This window comes from Macrobrachium nipponense, chromosome 47 (genome assembly GCF_015104395.2).
Source record: "Macrobrachium nipponense isolate FS-2020 chromosome 47, ASM1510439v2, whole genome shotgun sequence".
Lineage (NCBI taxonomy): Eukaryota > Metazoa > Arthropoda > Malacostraca > Decapoda > Palaemonidae > Macrobrachium > Macrobrachium nipponense.
In genome coordinates, this window is record NC_087222.1 from 5,039,105 (window position 1) to 5,058,017 (window position 18,913).

The 18,913-nt window shown below is 42.9% G+C and overlaps 1 protein-coding gene across 1 annotated transcript in view; it reads left to right on the plus strand.

Moving 5' to 3' along the window:
- The window catches only part of LOC135204423 (tigger transposable element-derived protein 1-like), a 42,135-nt gene extending 23,659 nt beyond the window's left edge, over positions 1 to 18,476 (plus strand). Inside the window, exons 4-5 of the mRNA XM_064234634.1 lie at positions 6,754 to 6,819; positions 16,792 to 18,476. Of these exons, the coding sequence (XP_064090704.1) occupies positions 6,754 to 6,819; positions 16,792 to 16,901 (176 nt within the window). The 3' untranslated portion in view covers positions 16,902 to 18,476. The remainder of the gene's footprint in view (positions 1 to 6,753; positions 6,820 to 16,791) is intronic.
- The last annotated feature ends 437 nt before the right edge of the window (positions 18,477 to 18,913 follow it).

The following is an 18,913-nucleotide window of genomic DNA, read 5'->3' on the forward strand; positions in this document are numbered from 1 at the left end:
TAGTACCCATTCCCGCCGCTGGGAGGCGGGTATCAGGAATCATTCCCATTTCTATTCATAATTTTTCTGTCGCCGGTGTTGTAAACACAGTTTTCAGCACCTCCGTCTTGAATTTAGGAAACTTGGCTACTATAAGTACCCCTTTTTGATTTTTTGGTATCTTGACTTTTGGATCGGTGGCTAGGCACACGTTGATTGTGGATTTGATTGATTTTGGCTTGATTTCTCTTTAAATAAGATGTCTGGTTCTAGTTCGGCTAGCGCCAGGTTTTGTACCAAGAGTGATTGTCGAGGTAGGCTACTGAAAGCATCAGTGGACCCTCATACTTTGTGTAAGAGTTGCAGAGAGCATGATTGTATGTATGAAAGTCGCTGCAAGGAATGTGAGTGTCTTTCTGATTCTGGATGGAGAGCGTATGAGTCCTATCTGCGTAAGCTTGAACGGGATAGGTTAAGGAGGTCTTCCTCCAGGAGCGTTTCAGGTAAACGTCAGGAAGTTCATGTTTCTCCTACTAACCCTCCTTTAATCACTACTCCTAACCCTGTAGTGTTGCCTTCGGGCCCTGAATCAGTGTCTGTGGAGGGTAATACCCTTCCACTTATCTTAGAGTCGATTCGTAATTTAGAATCTAAAGTGCTCGCCTTAGAAGGCAAAAGTGAAGGTGCAAAGTGGCAGTGACAGTGCTCCTTCGTTGGTGGAGGGTGCGTCAGATCGGCCCCATTTCGCCTCTAGGCCTAGACCGCTGCTGGACTCCCAGGTTTCAGGGAGAGGGCCATGTCGAAAGCCGCAGGAGGGTTACGGGGAACGCCCACCGATCTGACGTACCTTCGGCAGTATCTGTTGACGTTACACAGACTGCCAAGGAGCGTGCGCGTGCACGCCTCCTGAAAGAGTGTTTCTCTTCTTCAGAGGCTTCCTCCCCGCACAAGGGGTGGAGCTCTCATTCTATTTCACGCCCGCTGAAAAGGAGCATTGGTGATCGTGACGCTTCACGTCCAGTTTGGCTCTAGAGAGGCGATCATCGCCTGAGAGTGTGTTCGTAGCCTTCCCGCCACAGAAGAAGCGTAAGGAGTCATCGGATGATGACTTTGTTGAGCGCCCCAGTCGCTCTCGAGCACGTGCTACGGCAGTTTCTGGGAGAAGGAAGAAGGCGTCCCCCTCGCCCCTCGCCTTCTCACAGGATCAGCTCGTCACCTGACAAGGAATCCTCTCCTACTGAGAAGATCCTGCGCTCTTTGCAGCAACAGCTTACTGATGCTCTTGCTAAGAAAGGGACGCAACCACGTCCCAGGAGAAAGGATGACCGTCTACCTGTGAAGAGATCTAGAAGGTCTCCTCTCCCTCTCCTCGCTCGTCTATCTCTCCACTTTCTTCGCCTGCTAGAGTTCGTGCGACTCCCCAGCGGCTCTCTGGAGAACGTGAAGAAGATTTTGCTCGCTCGGCGCATGAAGCGGTATTACCCGCTCGTAAGCTTGCGGTGCGAGAGCTCGATACTTGCGTGAGCGCTTCGGTGCAAGTTCACGTTCCTGACGCTCGGTCGGAAGCCAAGCGAACGCCAGTGGCATCTAAGAGTGCACCAGCTGAAGCAGAGCGCGCACGAGATGTTAAGCGCGCATTAGTAAATGTCATTCGCACGCCAGTGGACGCCAAGCGTGCGCCAGTGGACGCCAGCGGCGCGCGAGTGGACGCCAATCCCGCGCTAGTTGCAGCCAGGCGTGCGCCAGTGGACGCCAGGTATGCACCAGTGGACGCCAGGTGGTGCGGCCAGTGGACGCCAGGTGTGCGCCAGCGGACGCTCGGCGTGGACGAAGATGTGGAGTTTCGTCGCCTCCCACCTGTTTGTGATGAGACTTTGCAAGTTACTTCGGGTCTTAGAGATACGACCGGAGTTTCTTTTAATGAGTCAGCTTTACCTTCCACTTCACAGCAACGCGCCTCTTGGAAACTTAGACCAGATGGTCTTGGTCCAGCCTATTTTGCCTCCAACTTCACCTGTGTCGGATGCAGAGGTTAGCGACGCTTCGGTTGAAGTGGATGATGATAAACCTTTGGCGGCAGTCTCTTCCGACTACCAGGTTTGACCCGCCTTCTTCAATCAGAGTTTGGAGAGACGTTTCACCCGGAAGCTCCTCGCTCTCCTCCTTCACAACTTTCTTCTTCCAAGATCAACAAGGTCTCGGCATTCGTCAGAATGAAGAAGTCCCTTTCAACTAAGAGGGCTCTTCGTAAGGTCCATGACTGGATGGAGAAAAGGAAGTCCCAGGGAAAGACTTCTTTTGCCCTGCCACCTTCGAGACTTAGTGGGAAGGCTGGCATTTGGTATGAGACGGGAGAAGACGTAGGTATTAGACTTCCCTCGTCAGCCCAAGGAGACTTCGCCAGCATTGTGGATGCCTCGAGGAGGTCTCACCTGTCCTCTTCGAAAGTTTCCTGGTCAACTACGGAAATGGACTACCACCTTAAAGGCCTCTTTCGGACGTTAGAGGTCTTCAACTTTCTAGATTGGTGTTTGGGAGTTCTGGATGCCAAGTCTAGGAGTTCCGACTCGATTAGTCTGGGGGAGCTGTCCAGCGTAATGTCGTGTATGGACAAGGCCGTCAGAGATGGTTCGGAGGAGCTTACAGCTCACTTTTGCACAGGGCTCTTGAAGAAGAGATCCCTGTTTTGCAATTTTACAGCTAAATCTGTTTCTCCGTCACAGAAAGCAGACTTGCTCTTCGCTCCTTTTTCGGATCATCTCTTCCCCCAGGCTATGGTAAAAGACATTGCGACCAGTCTTCAGGAGAAGGCCACGCAAGATCTCCTCGCACAATCTTCAAGGAGACCTGTTGCCTTCGTCCTCGGGAGTTTCGATTCTCAAGAAATCGAAGCCCTTTCGAGGTAGTTCTTCCTCGAGACCAGCCCCTCGAGGAAGAGGCACGTCCAGAGGCAGAGCCACTGCGCTGGCCAAGAACAAGAAGTGAAGCAGAAGTCCTTCAGTCACCGGTTGGAGCCAGGCTTCAGCTTTTTGCGCAAGCCTGGGAAGAGAGAGGTGCGGACAAATGGTCCGTGGACATCTTAAAGAAGGGTTACCGGATCCCGTTCCTGAAACCACCCCCGCTGTCTACGACACCCAGGGACATGTCTCCTTCCTATCGGGGAGAAAAGCAACAAGTGCTTTACGATCTGTTAGATCAGATGATCGTGAAACACGCCGTAGAACAGGTCTCCGACTTGAATTCCCCTGGATTTTACAACAGACTGTTCCTGGTGCCAAAGCAGTCGGGGGAATGGCGACCGGTACTCGATGTCAGCAACCTGAACCTCTTTGTCATCAAGCAGAGGTTCAAGATGGAGACACCTTAGTCAGTGATGGGAGCCTTGAGACCGGGGGATTGGATGGCTTCACTAGATCTCCAGGACGCGTATTTCCACGTCCCCATCCACCCCCAGTCCAGGAAAATACCTGCGGTTTGTCCTGAAAGGAAAAGTGTTTCAATTCAGGGCTCTCTGCTTTGGACTCAGCACTGCTCCCATGGTATTCACCCTACTGATGAAGAACATTGCGAGGTGGCTTCATCTTTCCAATGTCAGGATCTCTCTCTACCTGGACGACTGGCTCGTACGAGCCTCCTCGAAAGACCGGTGTCTGGAGGACCTTCACATGACTTTGGCGTTAACGAAGTCCCTGGGGCTTCTGGTGAACCTCGAAAAGTCACATCTGACCCCTTCTCAGTCTTTAGTCTATCTGGGGATTCAGATGGACTCAGTGGCTTTTCGGGCTTTTCCGTCCCAGGGGCGACAACTAGATTGCCTAAGCAAAGTGTCAACCTTTCTGGGGAAGGAATCATGCTCGGTGAGGGAATGGATGAGTCTGCTGGGGACCATTTCCTCACTGGAGAAGTTTGTTTTCCTAGGGAGGTTGCACCTCAGACCTCTTCAATTCTTCCTTGCCGACAATTGGAAGCACCAAAACACTTTGGATTCGATTCTGGTATTATCATAAGAGGTAAAGGAACACCTAAGATGGTGGACCGACCCTTTGAAGCTCGCAGAGGGTCTTTCCCTCAAGCTTCAGAACCCCGACCTAGTGTTGTTTTCCGACGCGTCTTCCACGGGGTGGGTAGCAACACTGGGGGGGAAGGAAGTGTCAGGCACCTGGAGAGGGGAACAGGTGTCCTGGCACATAAACCTCAAGGAGCTGGCAGCAGTTCATCTGGCGCTCCAGTTCTTTCAGAACGAAGTCTCCGGCAATGTGGTGCAGATCAACTCGGACAACACCACAGCCCTGGCATACCTCAAGAAACAGGGAGGAACCCACTCTCGATCCCTGTTCTTCCTTGCAAAGGAAATCCTGTTATGGGCGAAGGTACACGACGTCTCTATACTGACGAGATTCATATCAGGGGTAGAAAACGTCCGTGCAGATCGCTCAGTCGACAAGGTCAACTTCTGCTGACGGAGTGGACTCTTCATCAGGAAATATGCCAGAGGTTGTGGAAGTTATGGGGATGTCCTTCCTTATCGTAGACATCTTCGCAACTTCCAGGGGGGAGGACAACGAGACTCCCGCTGTACTGCTCTCCAGTTCTAGACCCAGGAGCAGTAGCAGTAGACGCCCTCTTTGGGACTGGACGGGACTAGACGTATATGCCTTTCCCCCGTTCAAGGTCCTAGGGGAAGTGATAAGAAAATTCGCGCATCAGAGGGAACGAGGATGACTCTCATCGCCCCCTTCTGGCCAGCGACCGACTGGTTCACAGAGGTCATGTCCTTTCTTGTAGACTTTCCGAGGACTCTGCCTCCAAGGATAGATCTACTCAAACAGCCCCACTTCGAGAGGTATCACAAAAACCTCCCCGCTCTGAGTCTGACTGCGTTCAGACTATCCAGAAGTTGGCCAGAGCGAGGGGTTTTCAAGACCTGTGGCGAAAGCAATCGCAACGGCAAGAAGACCTTCTTCTATTGCCGTATACCAATCCAAGTGGGCTGTTTTCCGGAGCTGGTGCAGGAAGAAAGACATTTCCTCCACCTCTACCTCTGTGAGCCAGATCGCAGACTTCCTTCTCTACTTGAGAAATGAAGTTCGCTTAGCGGTACCTACGATAAAAGGCTACAGAAGTGTGCTTTCTGTAGTCTTTAGGCATAGAGGACTGGACTTAGCCAACAACAGAGACCTTCATGATCTTCTTAAGTCTTTCGAGACTTCGAAGGTACCTCAACCAAGAGTCCCTTCTTGGAATTTAGACATTGTTCTAAAGTTTTTGATGTCCAGTAATTTTGAACCGCTCAACTTAGCTTCGCTTAGAACCTTACAAGGAAGACACTTTTTCTAACTGCTCTGGCGACGGCGAAGAGAGTTAGTGAGATCCAGGCTATAAGCAAGCATGTTGGGTTTAAGAACTCGGATGCGGTTGTTCTTTAAGCCCTATGTTCTTAGCAAAGAACGAAAACCCGTCCAACCCTTGCCCAAGACATTTGAAATCAAGGGTTTGACAGAGATCGTGGTAATGAGCCAGAGAGAGTCCTGTGCCCTGTCAGGGCTCTCAAATTCTATTTAGACAGAACGAAGGACTGTAGAGGACCTTCGGGCAACTTGTGGTGCTCGGTTAAGAAGCCCGATCTTCCCATGTCAAAGAACGCGCTTTCTTTCTTCTTGAGAGACACCATTAAAGAAGCTCATTCCACATGTAGTGATAGTGACATGAAGCTTTTAAAAGTGAATGCCCACGAGGTGAGGGCTATTTCGACCTCGATAGCCTTTCACAGAAATATGGCACTCAGTGACATTTTGAGTGCCACATATTGGCGGAGCAACTCGGTGTTCGCTTCACACTACCTGCGGGAGGTGAAAGCGACATACGAACATTGCTCGTCGCTTGGACCATACGTCGCTGCAGACACTGTTTTGGGGGCAGGAGGTAGCACTCATCCTTTCCTTTAGTGGTTAGATGAGCTTTTAATTGTGTGTGTTTTTTTTTGGTTGTGGGGTTGACCGCCCGAGGCGGATCTCCCTTCTTTAGTCTAGTTTAGTGGTATACCTTTGGTAGACTAGGCCAGGTGGTTTTTTACTTCGTTGCCCTCAGTGTATGGTCAATGGTCTAGTCACATCGTGGTCACGCCCCCGTTGACAGATCATCTTGAGTGCACCAGCTATATAGGTCTCTACCTCGCTGGCAACTCTTATAGCACAAGCAGACTTACGCGGCAGTAACCACGAAGTCAGCTATGCTAACAGGTAAGGAATCAAGATATCATTTATCTGCATATATATGTTTCCTAAAATCTTCTATTCTGTCTACTCCCACCACCAAAGGTGGGATTCAGCTATATATATATCTGACAGGTAAGTTTCATGAACAAAATGATATTGTAATGATACAATTAAGTTTGTTCATATCTTACCTGGCAGATAAATAATATAATTAAGTACCCACCCACCTCCCCTCAGGAGACAGTGGAAATAAAAATTATGAATAGAAAATGGGAATGATTCCTGATACCCGCCTCCCAGCGGCGGGAATGGGTACTAACCACCTGACTCCCACTACGTGTGTCGTAAGTTTTTTAATTTCTGTCGGACTTCGGAAAATACAGCTATATATATATCTGCCAGGTAAGTATGAACAAACTTAATTGTATCATTACAATATCATTTTATAGTAGTAATAAATTTTATACAGCAAAACTGTAGTACACTGTACAGTACTGCTGTAATTTTTTGTACTGTATGTAGTAATTTACATATAACCCTGTCATTTTTATTATTGCAGAAGAAATGTCCTATCCTGATTCCACTACACCTGAAATAGTAGTATTATCTCCACCAACCTCTCCTGGTAAGACATTATTAATTTTTATTTGTTTTACTACACAGTCGACCAACGAAGAATTGTTGTAGTTTCTTAATTCATTGTTTGTTATGGAAATATTGTCATGTGCAGGTGCCAGAATGTATTTACTTATCAATATAGATAATATTTCATTTCAGAGGTGTTATACTTGAAAAAAATTAAATTTGAATTAAGTGAATTTATTTAACGTATCAAAGATAATTATTTTGCAAAGTAAGGAAAGTATAGTACATATACCCATGAGTCCATGTAATTTTATTCTCAATTAAAGTTTCTTGACAGCATAAGCATTCGGAAGTCGGCTTTGCTGCCGCTCCTCGAGTCTCAACCCAGTACCCAACTTATCGTACAATACTGAGGTGTTGTCATTTCGTCACCTACGGACGATAGATAATACATTAAGCCTGCCAATATTCTTTCATACAAAAGTGTAATTCACCTAATTTTGTCCTTTGATCAGTAAAATAATTTGCATGACACAATTAGTAAGCCTAAATTTGACTTCTGATTTTGACTCCTGATTAGCCTAGTTCTATTTTCAGCAGTACATATACTACTCTCTCAGATATGTAATGTGAATGAATATTTATATTGACAATATCTAATGTATTAATCTGCTTTATTTGATTATTCCCGTTAGTTGTTTTTTTTTATTCTTTTCATAATTGCTTAACATAATTTACTCAGACCTAGCTATATCATGTCAAAAAGCAATCATAAGAAATCAAACGAATACAAGTTAGTCTTTTTTTTTTAAATAATAATTCGCATATCATTCTGTTTCATCTGGACACGTTGGAAAGCTGTGGGAGTCAAAGCTGACAGATAAATTAAGAAAGGCTCACTTTCATAAAAGCTTTCTTGGGATGATCTGTCTGTGACTGTTCATTTCATCTAAATAGAAATGATTTAAAATTAATTTCACATGTATAGCTAGACCTACTGCCATAAGCATATTATAAGTAGCTGAAAGGATAAGAAATATGAAAGGTGACTTTCTCGTTTAAGTCTATTTCAGATTTTTTTGGACAATAAAAACCTACTGTTGTAATCACGTGTTGTTCTTTGACAGCTGCAACAATCATATAAAGTGTAACATTATTGTTTGCACATTTTTTGGGTGAATGAAAGAAAAAGTAATTTTGAGCAGAAAACGTTCTATAAACATATGCATTTTAAGGCATTGTTTATCGGTGAGGGGAATTTTAAAATAGCTGCTTACTTTGGTGTTGCTTTTATGCGATGGAGTTTGTAGCGAGAAGTTGGAGGAGCCTGAGATGTGGGGGAGCGTTGATGCCATGTAGGAGGATAGAGAGATTAGGCCAATATGAATAAAGTAAAGTGGTACCTTCCGCACTCTTTATCATCTCTCTCAACTCTTCCAACACCCTCTTTTGCTTCTCACACTCAATCCTCAGCCTCTCATTCTCCACTTCCACCCTTTCCCTAGCTTCCCTCGCCGACCGCAGTTCCTCCCCAAGTTTCTCAATCTCATCCAACCCTTCCATTTTTACTTCTCTAGTATTATTACTGTCCTTGCTGTCCCAACTGTTACAAACCTGTACAACCACACCAGCAGTCCTGTTCGCGGGCCAAAAAATTATGTGGCGGAATCACAAGCTTAACAAGACCTTCCCACATTTACGTTAATTGATCCTGGCTGACAAATTCCCCAGCCACACTTTCCCCTTTACGTTTGTTAATTAACAACAGAACACCTGGTTCGGCAAGGCAAAATACACAATCTCAAACACATTTACTCACCAGGAAACTTGACACAAAAAGGGCAAGAAGCTGTGCTTTCAATGTGGTATGGCCATCAAAAAAAAACTCTAGGAGCAACCCAAAACTCAACAACGCCAACACTGACACCAACAAACCGCTCATCCAACACAAAACAACACCAAATAAGCACCTAGACTCACACCAATTCACAAACATCAGACACGACAAATCGCTCACCAACTCGACAACCACAGACCGACACAAGCACAACAGAACTCGATTACTCAAAACTTATGTGAAACACAGACCGCTGCACTGACTGACCACCTCTCACTCTGAATGTCTTCTTTTGACCGACTGCTTCTGACTGACTGAATGCTCACGACCGAGCCACTCAGTGAGCCAGCACGCCCTCCAAACAAGCAATTCACTCGTCAACCACCCAATCATCATTCACACCCTCTCTCTTTCTCTCACATTCTGCCTCTCTCTCAAAACGAAACAAAACCACTGGCACAAGCCTTCCCCATACTATTTTAACAATAATAATAACAAAAATGCAATATACGTAATACATAAATAGGCAAAATATTCAAAACCCTTCCTATCGCTTCCGGCAAACGCAAACAACCCAGCGAGGCAACAGATGAAACAACCAGCCTCTCTCTCTCTCTCTCTCTCTCTCTCTCTCTCTCTCTCTCTCTCTCTCTCTCTCTCTCTCTCTCTCAAGGGTTGTTGAGAATGTTGTCCAATGCAACCAATTCATCAGTTCCCTCATAACCGAGACAAAATTTCGTGTGAAAAAGTCTACGAAAATTGAAACGTACGAAAAGAGAGGCATACGAAAACCGAGGTTTGACTGAACGCCATCACCAGTAAAAGGCTATTTGTAGATGATTTGGATATGATGCAGTTTCTCCCAGCAGGTTCATGCAAAGAGCCATCAATAAAGTAAGCAAGTGGGCTAATGAGCAAGGATTTCAATTTTCGGAATAAAAAACTGTCGCTGTTTGGTTCTGCAGGCACCAAACTAAGGAAACCACTCTAACTCTTACCTTAAATGGAACTATTTTACCTTACTCCACTGAAGTAAAATTTTTAGGAATGGTCTTTGATGAAAAGCTCACTTGGAATAATCATATTGACTAGTTAAAAGTGAAAGTGAAGAGATCACTAAATATTTTTAAAATATCTAATTTTTATTGGGATTCTGATAAGAAATCGCTTTTAAGGCTTTACAATGCAGTATGTTTATCTAAGTCAGACTATTGCTGCCAAGTATATTCATCTGCTTCAAAGACTAAACTTAAGGAATTGGACATTGTGCATAATATGGGCTAAGGATCTGCACTGGAGCTTTTAGAACGTTACCCATTGAAAGTATCTATGTAGACTCCCATCAGCTACCACTGGATCTAAGGAGGCATGAGCTAAGTCTGAGATACACCATGTGGCTGAATAGCACTAGAGAGAATCCCTCTTTTGAGGTCATGAAACAGTGTGATTCAGTTTTTTTTTTTTTTTTTTTAGTAGATCTTCAACACCATTTCAAATCAGACAGCTGGGTGAACTGGAGGATGAAAATATGAAAACAGATGATCTTACAAGTTAAACATCCTGCTATCCCTCCTTGGTTTATTCCAGCGATAGATGTCTGCGCTACAGAGATAGAGAAGAATGGTTGTCCAGAAGAAATCAGAAACAAGTTTTTGGCTCAAAATCATATTCACTGCTGAAGCAACAGCCATAGTTGAGGCTTTAAATCTTGTATCTGATGAGAAATTTAAATCCACAGTAGTATAGTATAGTAGTGACTCGAGGAGTGTTTTAGAAGCCCTTAAAAAGTTTAACCCCACCTATCCCCTAATTCAAAGGCCCAGGAATGGCTTTTTCATCTTTCTGTTTGCTGCAAATCAGTTTAGTTTTGTTGGGATTTCTGGGTAGTACACTGCTATAGAAGGGAACGAACTGGCTGATAGTGAAGCAAAGGAAGCTGCAAGATGTGATTTCTGCACTAATAAGGTGCCACATTTGGATATGCATTCAGTTCTTAGAAGATACATCCGTAAGAAATGGCAGCAGGGATGGACTTCCCCTATTTTATCCACAAATAGGAAGTACTACACAAATATTAGAGAAAGTATTGATTTTTGGAGTTCGGGTTTGAATCGCATCAGAAGATTCGAGATCATCTTAATACGGCTTAGGATTGGCCGTACCCACTTCACCCATAGTTATACTTTAGAGGGACCCAGTTTCCCTGTTTATGCTCACTGTGATGGTCAGCTATCCATTGAGCACATGCTGTTGCACTGTCCTACATTTAATCGCTTAAGGGGAAGGAATTGATAGCTTGAAAAACTATTTTAGAAATTTTAAATGATGGTGCTGAGGTAGATAACCTTATGGGTTATGTGAAAGAATCTGGTTATTTTAATGCGATATGATTTCAGTATATTTAGCAAAGATTTTATTCATTTTTATTTTATCAAGTATATATTTTTAAATAGAAAATTTCAATAATTGTTTTTTTATTGGTTTTAGCCATCATCATTCTTCTTCATTTTTTACGTTCATATTTGAACACTGTTATCATTCACTTATTCATAATTAATCATACTAATTTATATATTTCATTTTCATTAGGGTGCTGAATAATCCTGATGGGTTCTGGTGTTTGGTCCTCAAGACCTCAATTTCAAATCAATCAATCAATCATATTGTCTTTCCTCCATCTTAGGTCCCAGTGCATGGCCTTTGGCCTAAACTCTATATTCGATTCCATTCCAGTACTGAAAGATTACATTTTATTTCAGATATATTCGTAAGTTTTGTGTAAAACATCTTAAGTGCTATGAAATTTTGACACTGATGACTAGTGGCAATTTTCTCTGCTATTCTCTAATAGTGTGGTATGACTTGCACTCCCTTAGGATTTCACTGTCCAAAAATTTGGTTTTAGTTGTTTCACATTCTGTTTCCATTTGCTATATACTGTGGGGAAAGTGGAGGGGGCCTAAATTTTTTTTACCCCCCCCCACCATCAGGGCCCTTTGTGTCCCAGTACTCACAATAATTTCAAATCAGCTAATTAATCAAATTTGATGATTTTTGGATGGCTTTAGGGGTTTTTGAAGATGCTGAATCTATTTGTGACACAATTAAGTAGATTGGAAGTAAATATAATTCATTTTCAGCATACGAGTGATCGGAACATGATAAGAAAACGTTACCGAAGTTTGTTGCAATTTTACAAACCTGCTCGTGTAATACCTCTTTTTCAGGGTTTTCAGGCATGGCAGGGCAATTGAAGCAGTTGTTTTTCTCAACAAACCTTTCGTTTTTTAGTTAAGGCATGTGAGTTGTCTGTCTATGACTTAACAAAATACTATTTTGTGTGGTTTCAGGTGTGATGTATCTCAATATCTCAAGATGAAAGATATGGTACACTGAAGAGTCATGTCCACAAAATCTGTTTGTATTATCTGCCATGAGGGTGCATCTGCAACTCGAAGACTTGTCAGCAACCTTTCAATGTTACAAAAACTTCTGAACTGTTGTAAAGAGAGGGTGGCGTTAAGTCAGGCCAACCTGAAGATCATAACAGACCATATAGAAAGTTTGAACAAAACAGATCATGCTTCAGTGCAATATCATAGTGAGTTTAGAACATCTTATTGTTAGCAAGGCCAAAACTCGCAGACTTAAAACAAAGACAACAAATTTAGCTAGCCCTGGTTGCTCTCGCCTTAGGATCTGGGCGCCCATCTAGTGAAGTAAAACTCCTGGCCCAAAAGAACCAAAACTGTCCAGAAAGCCGAGGCCTGTATGTTTGCTTCATGCAAATTTTGTTCTGATGAAGGTCCAGAAGCTCTGCATCGTGTCTTCTCAGATAACATGGAGCACACTTTCTTAAACATAAAACTGGAAACTCGAAATGATCTTGTTAGGACTTCTCTGTCTGACTTGTTCCAAAAGAGAAATGCAGCTGCACTTGATAAACACTACCACCGATATTGCTTGCAGTATGCAAAGCGCACCTGTAATCGAGCAAACGTTGATGACGTGACTGTTATCCTTACCTCGTGTGATGAAGAGTTCCTCCTCATTGTTTAGAACACCCTTGTTAGTGACGATGTCTCTGTTACCATGGCTGAACTGAATGATGAATACCTCTCAGTTTTGGAGAGATATCAAGTACAAGTTAGTAGCACAGGAAACTACCATAAGCACCTGAAAAATCTAATTACTGAGTGCCTTCCGAACGTCCATGTCGTGAAACCAGTTTGGAAAAATGAACCCGAAAAGGTCCCAAGCAACACTGAGCAAGGCAGTTGAGTCTTCAGTGCATGATAGTGGGGAACTCATTGGAAATTTAAAGAACATAGCTGACATTTTGCGAGAGGAGATGCTACAATGCAGGGGATGGTCTTTCAAAGACAGCTTTGAAGACTTTGAAAATCCTCCACTACTTCAGTTCTTCGTTGGGCACCTTCTTTTCGGCAAGCATGTTCTCAAGATGTCAAAGAGCCGCAACCAAGAGGTACACAAAATCAGTGATGTAGCATGCCAGTTTCTGGTTCATCAGAACACCCAAAGTGATTGTCAGGTGAAATATCAGGCAAAGATAAACACCTTTGAGCAGACAGCACAGACTCCCTTGTCAATGGGTTTACCTCTTGCCATTCCCTCCAGAGTCACAATAAGAATCTTGTCCATAACTTATCTGACCTCTACATTGGCTGTTGACTATCAGAAGATTCTCAATTTTGAAAAGCGTCTAGAGCAAGCCGTCATTCAACGAGTCAATTCGACGGGTGGATTTTGCTTGCCTGATTTTGTCAAAAAAGGTGTGAACATCTGGTTTGCAGTCGACAACATTGACCTCTTGGTAGACACTCCCACTGGACAAAACACATTTCATGGCACACTTACTGTCATCAACCAGAGGGCAGAGGACTGTGTTCCGAACTTCCGATCAACGATCCCTTTGTTCTTCCAGAAAAGCTGCAGTCGCTTGAGCCGCTCTCACTGGATATCTGTTACCTGAATGAACCTGTCATTAAAAAGAAGCCAATATGCTTCGAGGAATACCAGATTGGCAAATGAAAACTGACATTTGGAGATTTTACTGAAAGATGGGCATTGGCAAGTTACTTTGTATCTCAAAACCACTTGGACAATATCAACTCTAATTGTCCAGTAGAAGTAGCAGATCATCTCATGAACAAACTGCAGAGACAACCCTGTGGTCAACAGCGAAGTGAAGACAGCCAATGCCAACATCTGGCACAAGATCACCACGAAGACGATCAAGAGACAACTGATGAACAAATGACTGAAGAACAGACGACGACACATTCAACACGAAAGCCACTCAGGAAGTCTAGTCATCAAAACTAAACACTATGATACGACAAAGCTAGATGTAATGCCCACCTGGGCAGCAACAAAATCTCTACTGATGTCACAGTCATCTTCTCATCATAAATTGACCAACACTGAAGAAGTAATTGCGCCACTCTACAAAACATCACCTACAGACTATGGTACATTGTACACTGTCCTGGCACTGACTCAGGGAATTTCTAGTGTAGTGGTTGGTCCTGAGAGGAAAACCATTATTATTTTGGACCTGAATCTATACAGATTCAACAGTCAGTTGGCAATAAGAACTGGGTTCTCCGTGCAGGTGCACTGCACAACGTATTTGCAGACCTTCACAGCCTAGGAAAAATAGTGGATGGGAGCAGCATTGACACCTGCACAATCAAGAGTGGTATATACACTTTTGCAGCCCTTTGGGGAATTTACAATGGCAAAGCTTACAAATGTGGTATCGATTACCACATCACAACATGTCTGGTCAACATGATGATGAAGTTTGATGCAATGTTTGCTATCATCCCACCTGGAGCACTGCCAGTCAAATGCTCTGATTTCAAGAATGCTCTGCATGAAGGAAATCCTGAAATGACAAAGATATTTGAGGACATCCCTAGAAAAAGGAGAGTACACACCAGTGAGGTTCCTTACCCCACCTGCACCACGAGCAGTGCTTGAACTGACCAAGTGTGCCTGTAGATCTGGATGTAGAGGAAGATGCAGCTGTTCCAAGATTGGCCTTCCGTGCATCCCACTTTGCAAATGTTATGGAGTTGATTGTTCAAATACCATCAAGAATGATGGACATGATGTTTACGACAAGGATGATGATGATGAGTGATGAGTAGTGAATGGTAGCAGGTTGCCATACAGCATTTGCTATGATTCTAATGCTTAAGAATAGGTCCAGTGTTTCTGAGATTTAGTTTGTCTTCTTTTCTAGTCAATGCTATCAGCCATAGTGGTGCAATATGTAGTATTTTACATTATGCACTATTGCAATCCTTTGTTCTGATCATTTGTACATGTCACACAATGCTTTGTTATTCTAGTCTAGTTTTATGTGTTTATTTTCATATACAGAAAGCATTACATTTAATAATGCGCTTAACATTAGGTCCAATGTTTCTGTGGTTGATAGTATCACCCATAGTGGTGCAATATGTAGTATCTTACAGTATGCAATATTGCAATAATTTGTTCTGGTCAGTTGTACTTGTCACATGATGCTTTATTATTCTAGCCTGGAGTTGTGTTTAGTTTCATGTAGGGAAAGCATTTACATTTGATAATATGAGGGTTACTTGTTTATTGAACAGATCACTTCTAGCTCAGTATTTGACATAATGTGGTTGACTAGGTTGCATGAGTTGTCACATTATAATTTACATAATGTAATCCTGGTAATTTTTTAACAAAAAATAAATAATTTTGTTTACTTGTATGGATGGCTTATTTTCCCCAAAACTAAAGGTTTGTTAAGAAAAACAACTGCTTCATTCACTTTGTCATATACTTGAAAACTCTGAAAAAGAGGTGTTACATGACCGGGTTTGTAAGATTGTGACAAACTTCGCCGATCGTACAGTGTTCGGTACCGTTTCCATGTCACTCATATTTTGAAATTGAATAATATTTACTTCCAGTCTACTCAATTGTGTCACAAATGGATTCAGCATCTTCAAAAATCCCCAAAGCCACCCAACAGTCATCTAAATCAATTAATTATTAGCTGATTTGAAAATATTGTGAGTACCGGGACCACCTGGGACAAAAAAAAAAAAAGCAATCATGAGGGGATTAGGGGGTCGAAAAATTTGGCCCCCTCCACTTTTCCACAGTATACACCATAATGAACCAGAATATGCAAAAAAAAAAAAAAAAAAAAAAAAAAAAAAAAAAAAACAATTTTAGCAAAATTCTACGGGAGCAGTTTTTCTTTCAAAGTCATACCACACTAAAATGGTTATTTGGTCAATTCTACATTATTTTGTATGAACTGGTTTTTTTTTTTTTGTTAGTACCTTGGATATGTAGTTGGTGAGAGTAGTAAACTGGCTCTTCTCTGTAAGTAACCAAGCCAGCCAGGGCAGTGTTTGGATCATTGAAGACAAACCAGAGAGGTGGGACAATGTTAACACCGAAAAATCTTACCAGATCAAGATAAGAAACATTTTACTGTGATTTGCTAACGGGAACTTACACTAAGAAGCCTCACACATTTGCATCGCAATTCAGTCTTTAATCAATATTTACAGTAGCTGTGAAAAAATTTAATTTCATTTCATGAAGACACCCTTCGTAAAAGACTAGAGACACTCGTGGGTCTGAAAAAGACCCTGCCCCATCTGTGCCCATTTTAGTAAAAGGGGCCTGGGTGTGGGATGCTTGAAGTCTGGTTATAATGAATGATCTTTCGTCTTATTACAGTGGGCCCCCCGTATTCGTGTTCTCCGGATTCGCGGACTCACACATTCGCGGATTTCTCTCGGGAACGTTTCCCCGCATTATTCGCGGAAAATTCGCGCATTCGCAGTATTTTTCTATGAGAAATATCCACAAATTCCTGTTTTTTTTTTTTATCAATTTCATCATAAAATGCACTTTTTGTGATAAAACTATTAAAAAAACCAAGTATGAAAATTTTTAGTGGCTTTTCTTGAGTTTTAACTAACAAAATAGGCTGTTTTTAGCGTTTTTACAGGGGTTCCAAACATTCGCGGGTTCTAACTATTCACGGGGGGTCTGGTACGCATCCCCCGCAAATACGGGGGGGACCACTGTACATTGTAATCCTAAAGATCTCAACGTGATGTGATGTCATTAATTTCCTCCTCATTTCTTCAGGAATGTCTCTGCAGCAACCATACCGAGCTGAACAGGCACAAATGGAACAAGTTGATTGGACTCCAGTCTCACCTCACAATTCCACAAATATCTATGAACGAAGAACTTGACTTCAAGAAAGACCTGCATTTATGTTGAAATTTGTAGAATGTAGCGCTTATCACCTGTGTCAACAGTTGCCTGTGGCTTGATGAAATGGTCCTGCCAAACAAATCTTGGGAAGGGTCATACTGCTTTGACTTGGAGAGATTGCAAACATTACCTTTTTTGACTACTGAAACTATGTTAGTGTTAAGTTTACAGTAGCCATGTACAAGAGTGTTAGTTTATCAAGGTCATAGCAGTTCCTATTGACCCAAAGTCGGGTCGAGGTCAGCTTTGCTACTTGTAATTTTCAAGTAGGAGCCTACATTATGTGAGGTCTTTTACTGTGATTCAGGAGATACTATATTTTTTCTCTGAAACTTGCTGCTGGTTTAATATTTCAGGAGAAATATCTCCATTTTTATTACTTCTCAGTTGAATGTTGTTATCAGGTACCTCAGTATTATGCAGGATGTATAGACTTACTTTATACCTAAAGTTCATGTCAGCTAAATTTAAACTGATTAGCATTTACGGGTACCTTAGAGTTTTTATAAGTTTATTGTCGGGCAAAATATAGCTCAGTATGTTTCAGGATCCTTAGTTGTCTTGCTAAGAAGTCTTACCACTTTAAGACCAGCTGTCAGTTAGTGCAGCACGTTTCAGGATGTACATAGTTTGTTTTCCACTTAAATTTCTCTGTTAGCTATTTAGTAGTGCAGTGTTTCAGAATATATACTGTATATTGATCACTTACTTTCTTCTCAGTTAAACAATAGCTACGTGTTACTACCTCAGTAGTATAATTCAGGCCACAGTCTTTTCTATGTAGTAATATAACTTTAACATGTCAAATACCTCAGCACATTTTAGGACAGTTCTATTTCCATATCTTACTAGTTCAAAATGACTGTAGGTATAGTAATCAGTTTTAGGATACGTATTACATAGTTTTTTAAAATGAACTCCTTATATATTTAATATTAGCTATCAAGTAGTTCTGTATGTTTCGAGATGCATATTTCACTTTAACTGGAATCTAGTGTCAGTCTGATGTCAATCAAAAGTAGCTCAGTGTATCTGGATATCTATTTGGGTAATTCAATTTTCTTGTGAAGTGCGAATTATCTATCTGGCAACTTTCAAGATATGTGCTTGTTTTACATAGGATTCTTAGCAGTTTAAATTTAGCCATAAAAAATCTCAATTGTTTTCAGGATAGTACATAGACTTTGTTGTGTTTATCAAAATATCTTAGTCAAATATTAATTCGAGTTTGTTCCGATACGTAATACAAACCATCGGTCCTTTAACAATAGGAAGTAGCTAGCGGCAGCTGGAACGGTCGTAAGCTTCGAACAAGGGGAGAACGGTAGTTAACTGCTTGTCCGATCGTCGCGCGCCGCGCGACTGGGAGGTAAACAAATCACTTTTGCTTTCGGCCGTGTGAGGATAGGACGTGCTCGTCATCGCTCTGCCCGCTTTGTCGTTTGCTTTGAGTATCAGCCCTCTTTTTCCTAGTGTGATTGAGAGTATATGTTTTGTAAGTACTTTGACATTTCTTTTTTTCATCGAATAATGAGTGATCAAGAAATGGAGATTTCGCCGCGCCCCCCCAGTCGCCTGTAGAGTGTGTCCCGGGTGGAGGGGCGTAGATGCGGCGGATTCAGATCATTTGTGGATGTGGATCCACACAAAGAAGTTTGTACTCGTTGTCGGGGGCGCGAATGCTCCCGCAACGACCCATGTGTAACATGTATGCATTGGTCCGAGGCGCAGTGGGTTCTGTACGAGGGCAGGAAGAGACTTAGGCCGCCAAGAAGTCATCGGAAAGTCCAGTGACTCCTTTGGTAACGGACACTTCGTCTTCTTTCCTGCCTCCCGGCCAGCCCCCACGTTTCGCGCCTTCCCCTGCGGGGGGGGGTAGCGGGAGTCCTTCTCCTCTCTCGATCCGTCGAGTGTGGAGGAGGGCGGCCCGGCTACCCGGACGTCCAGTTGTACTCGGGGTCTTCCGTCCACGCTCTGGGTGGGGTTCTTC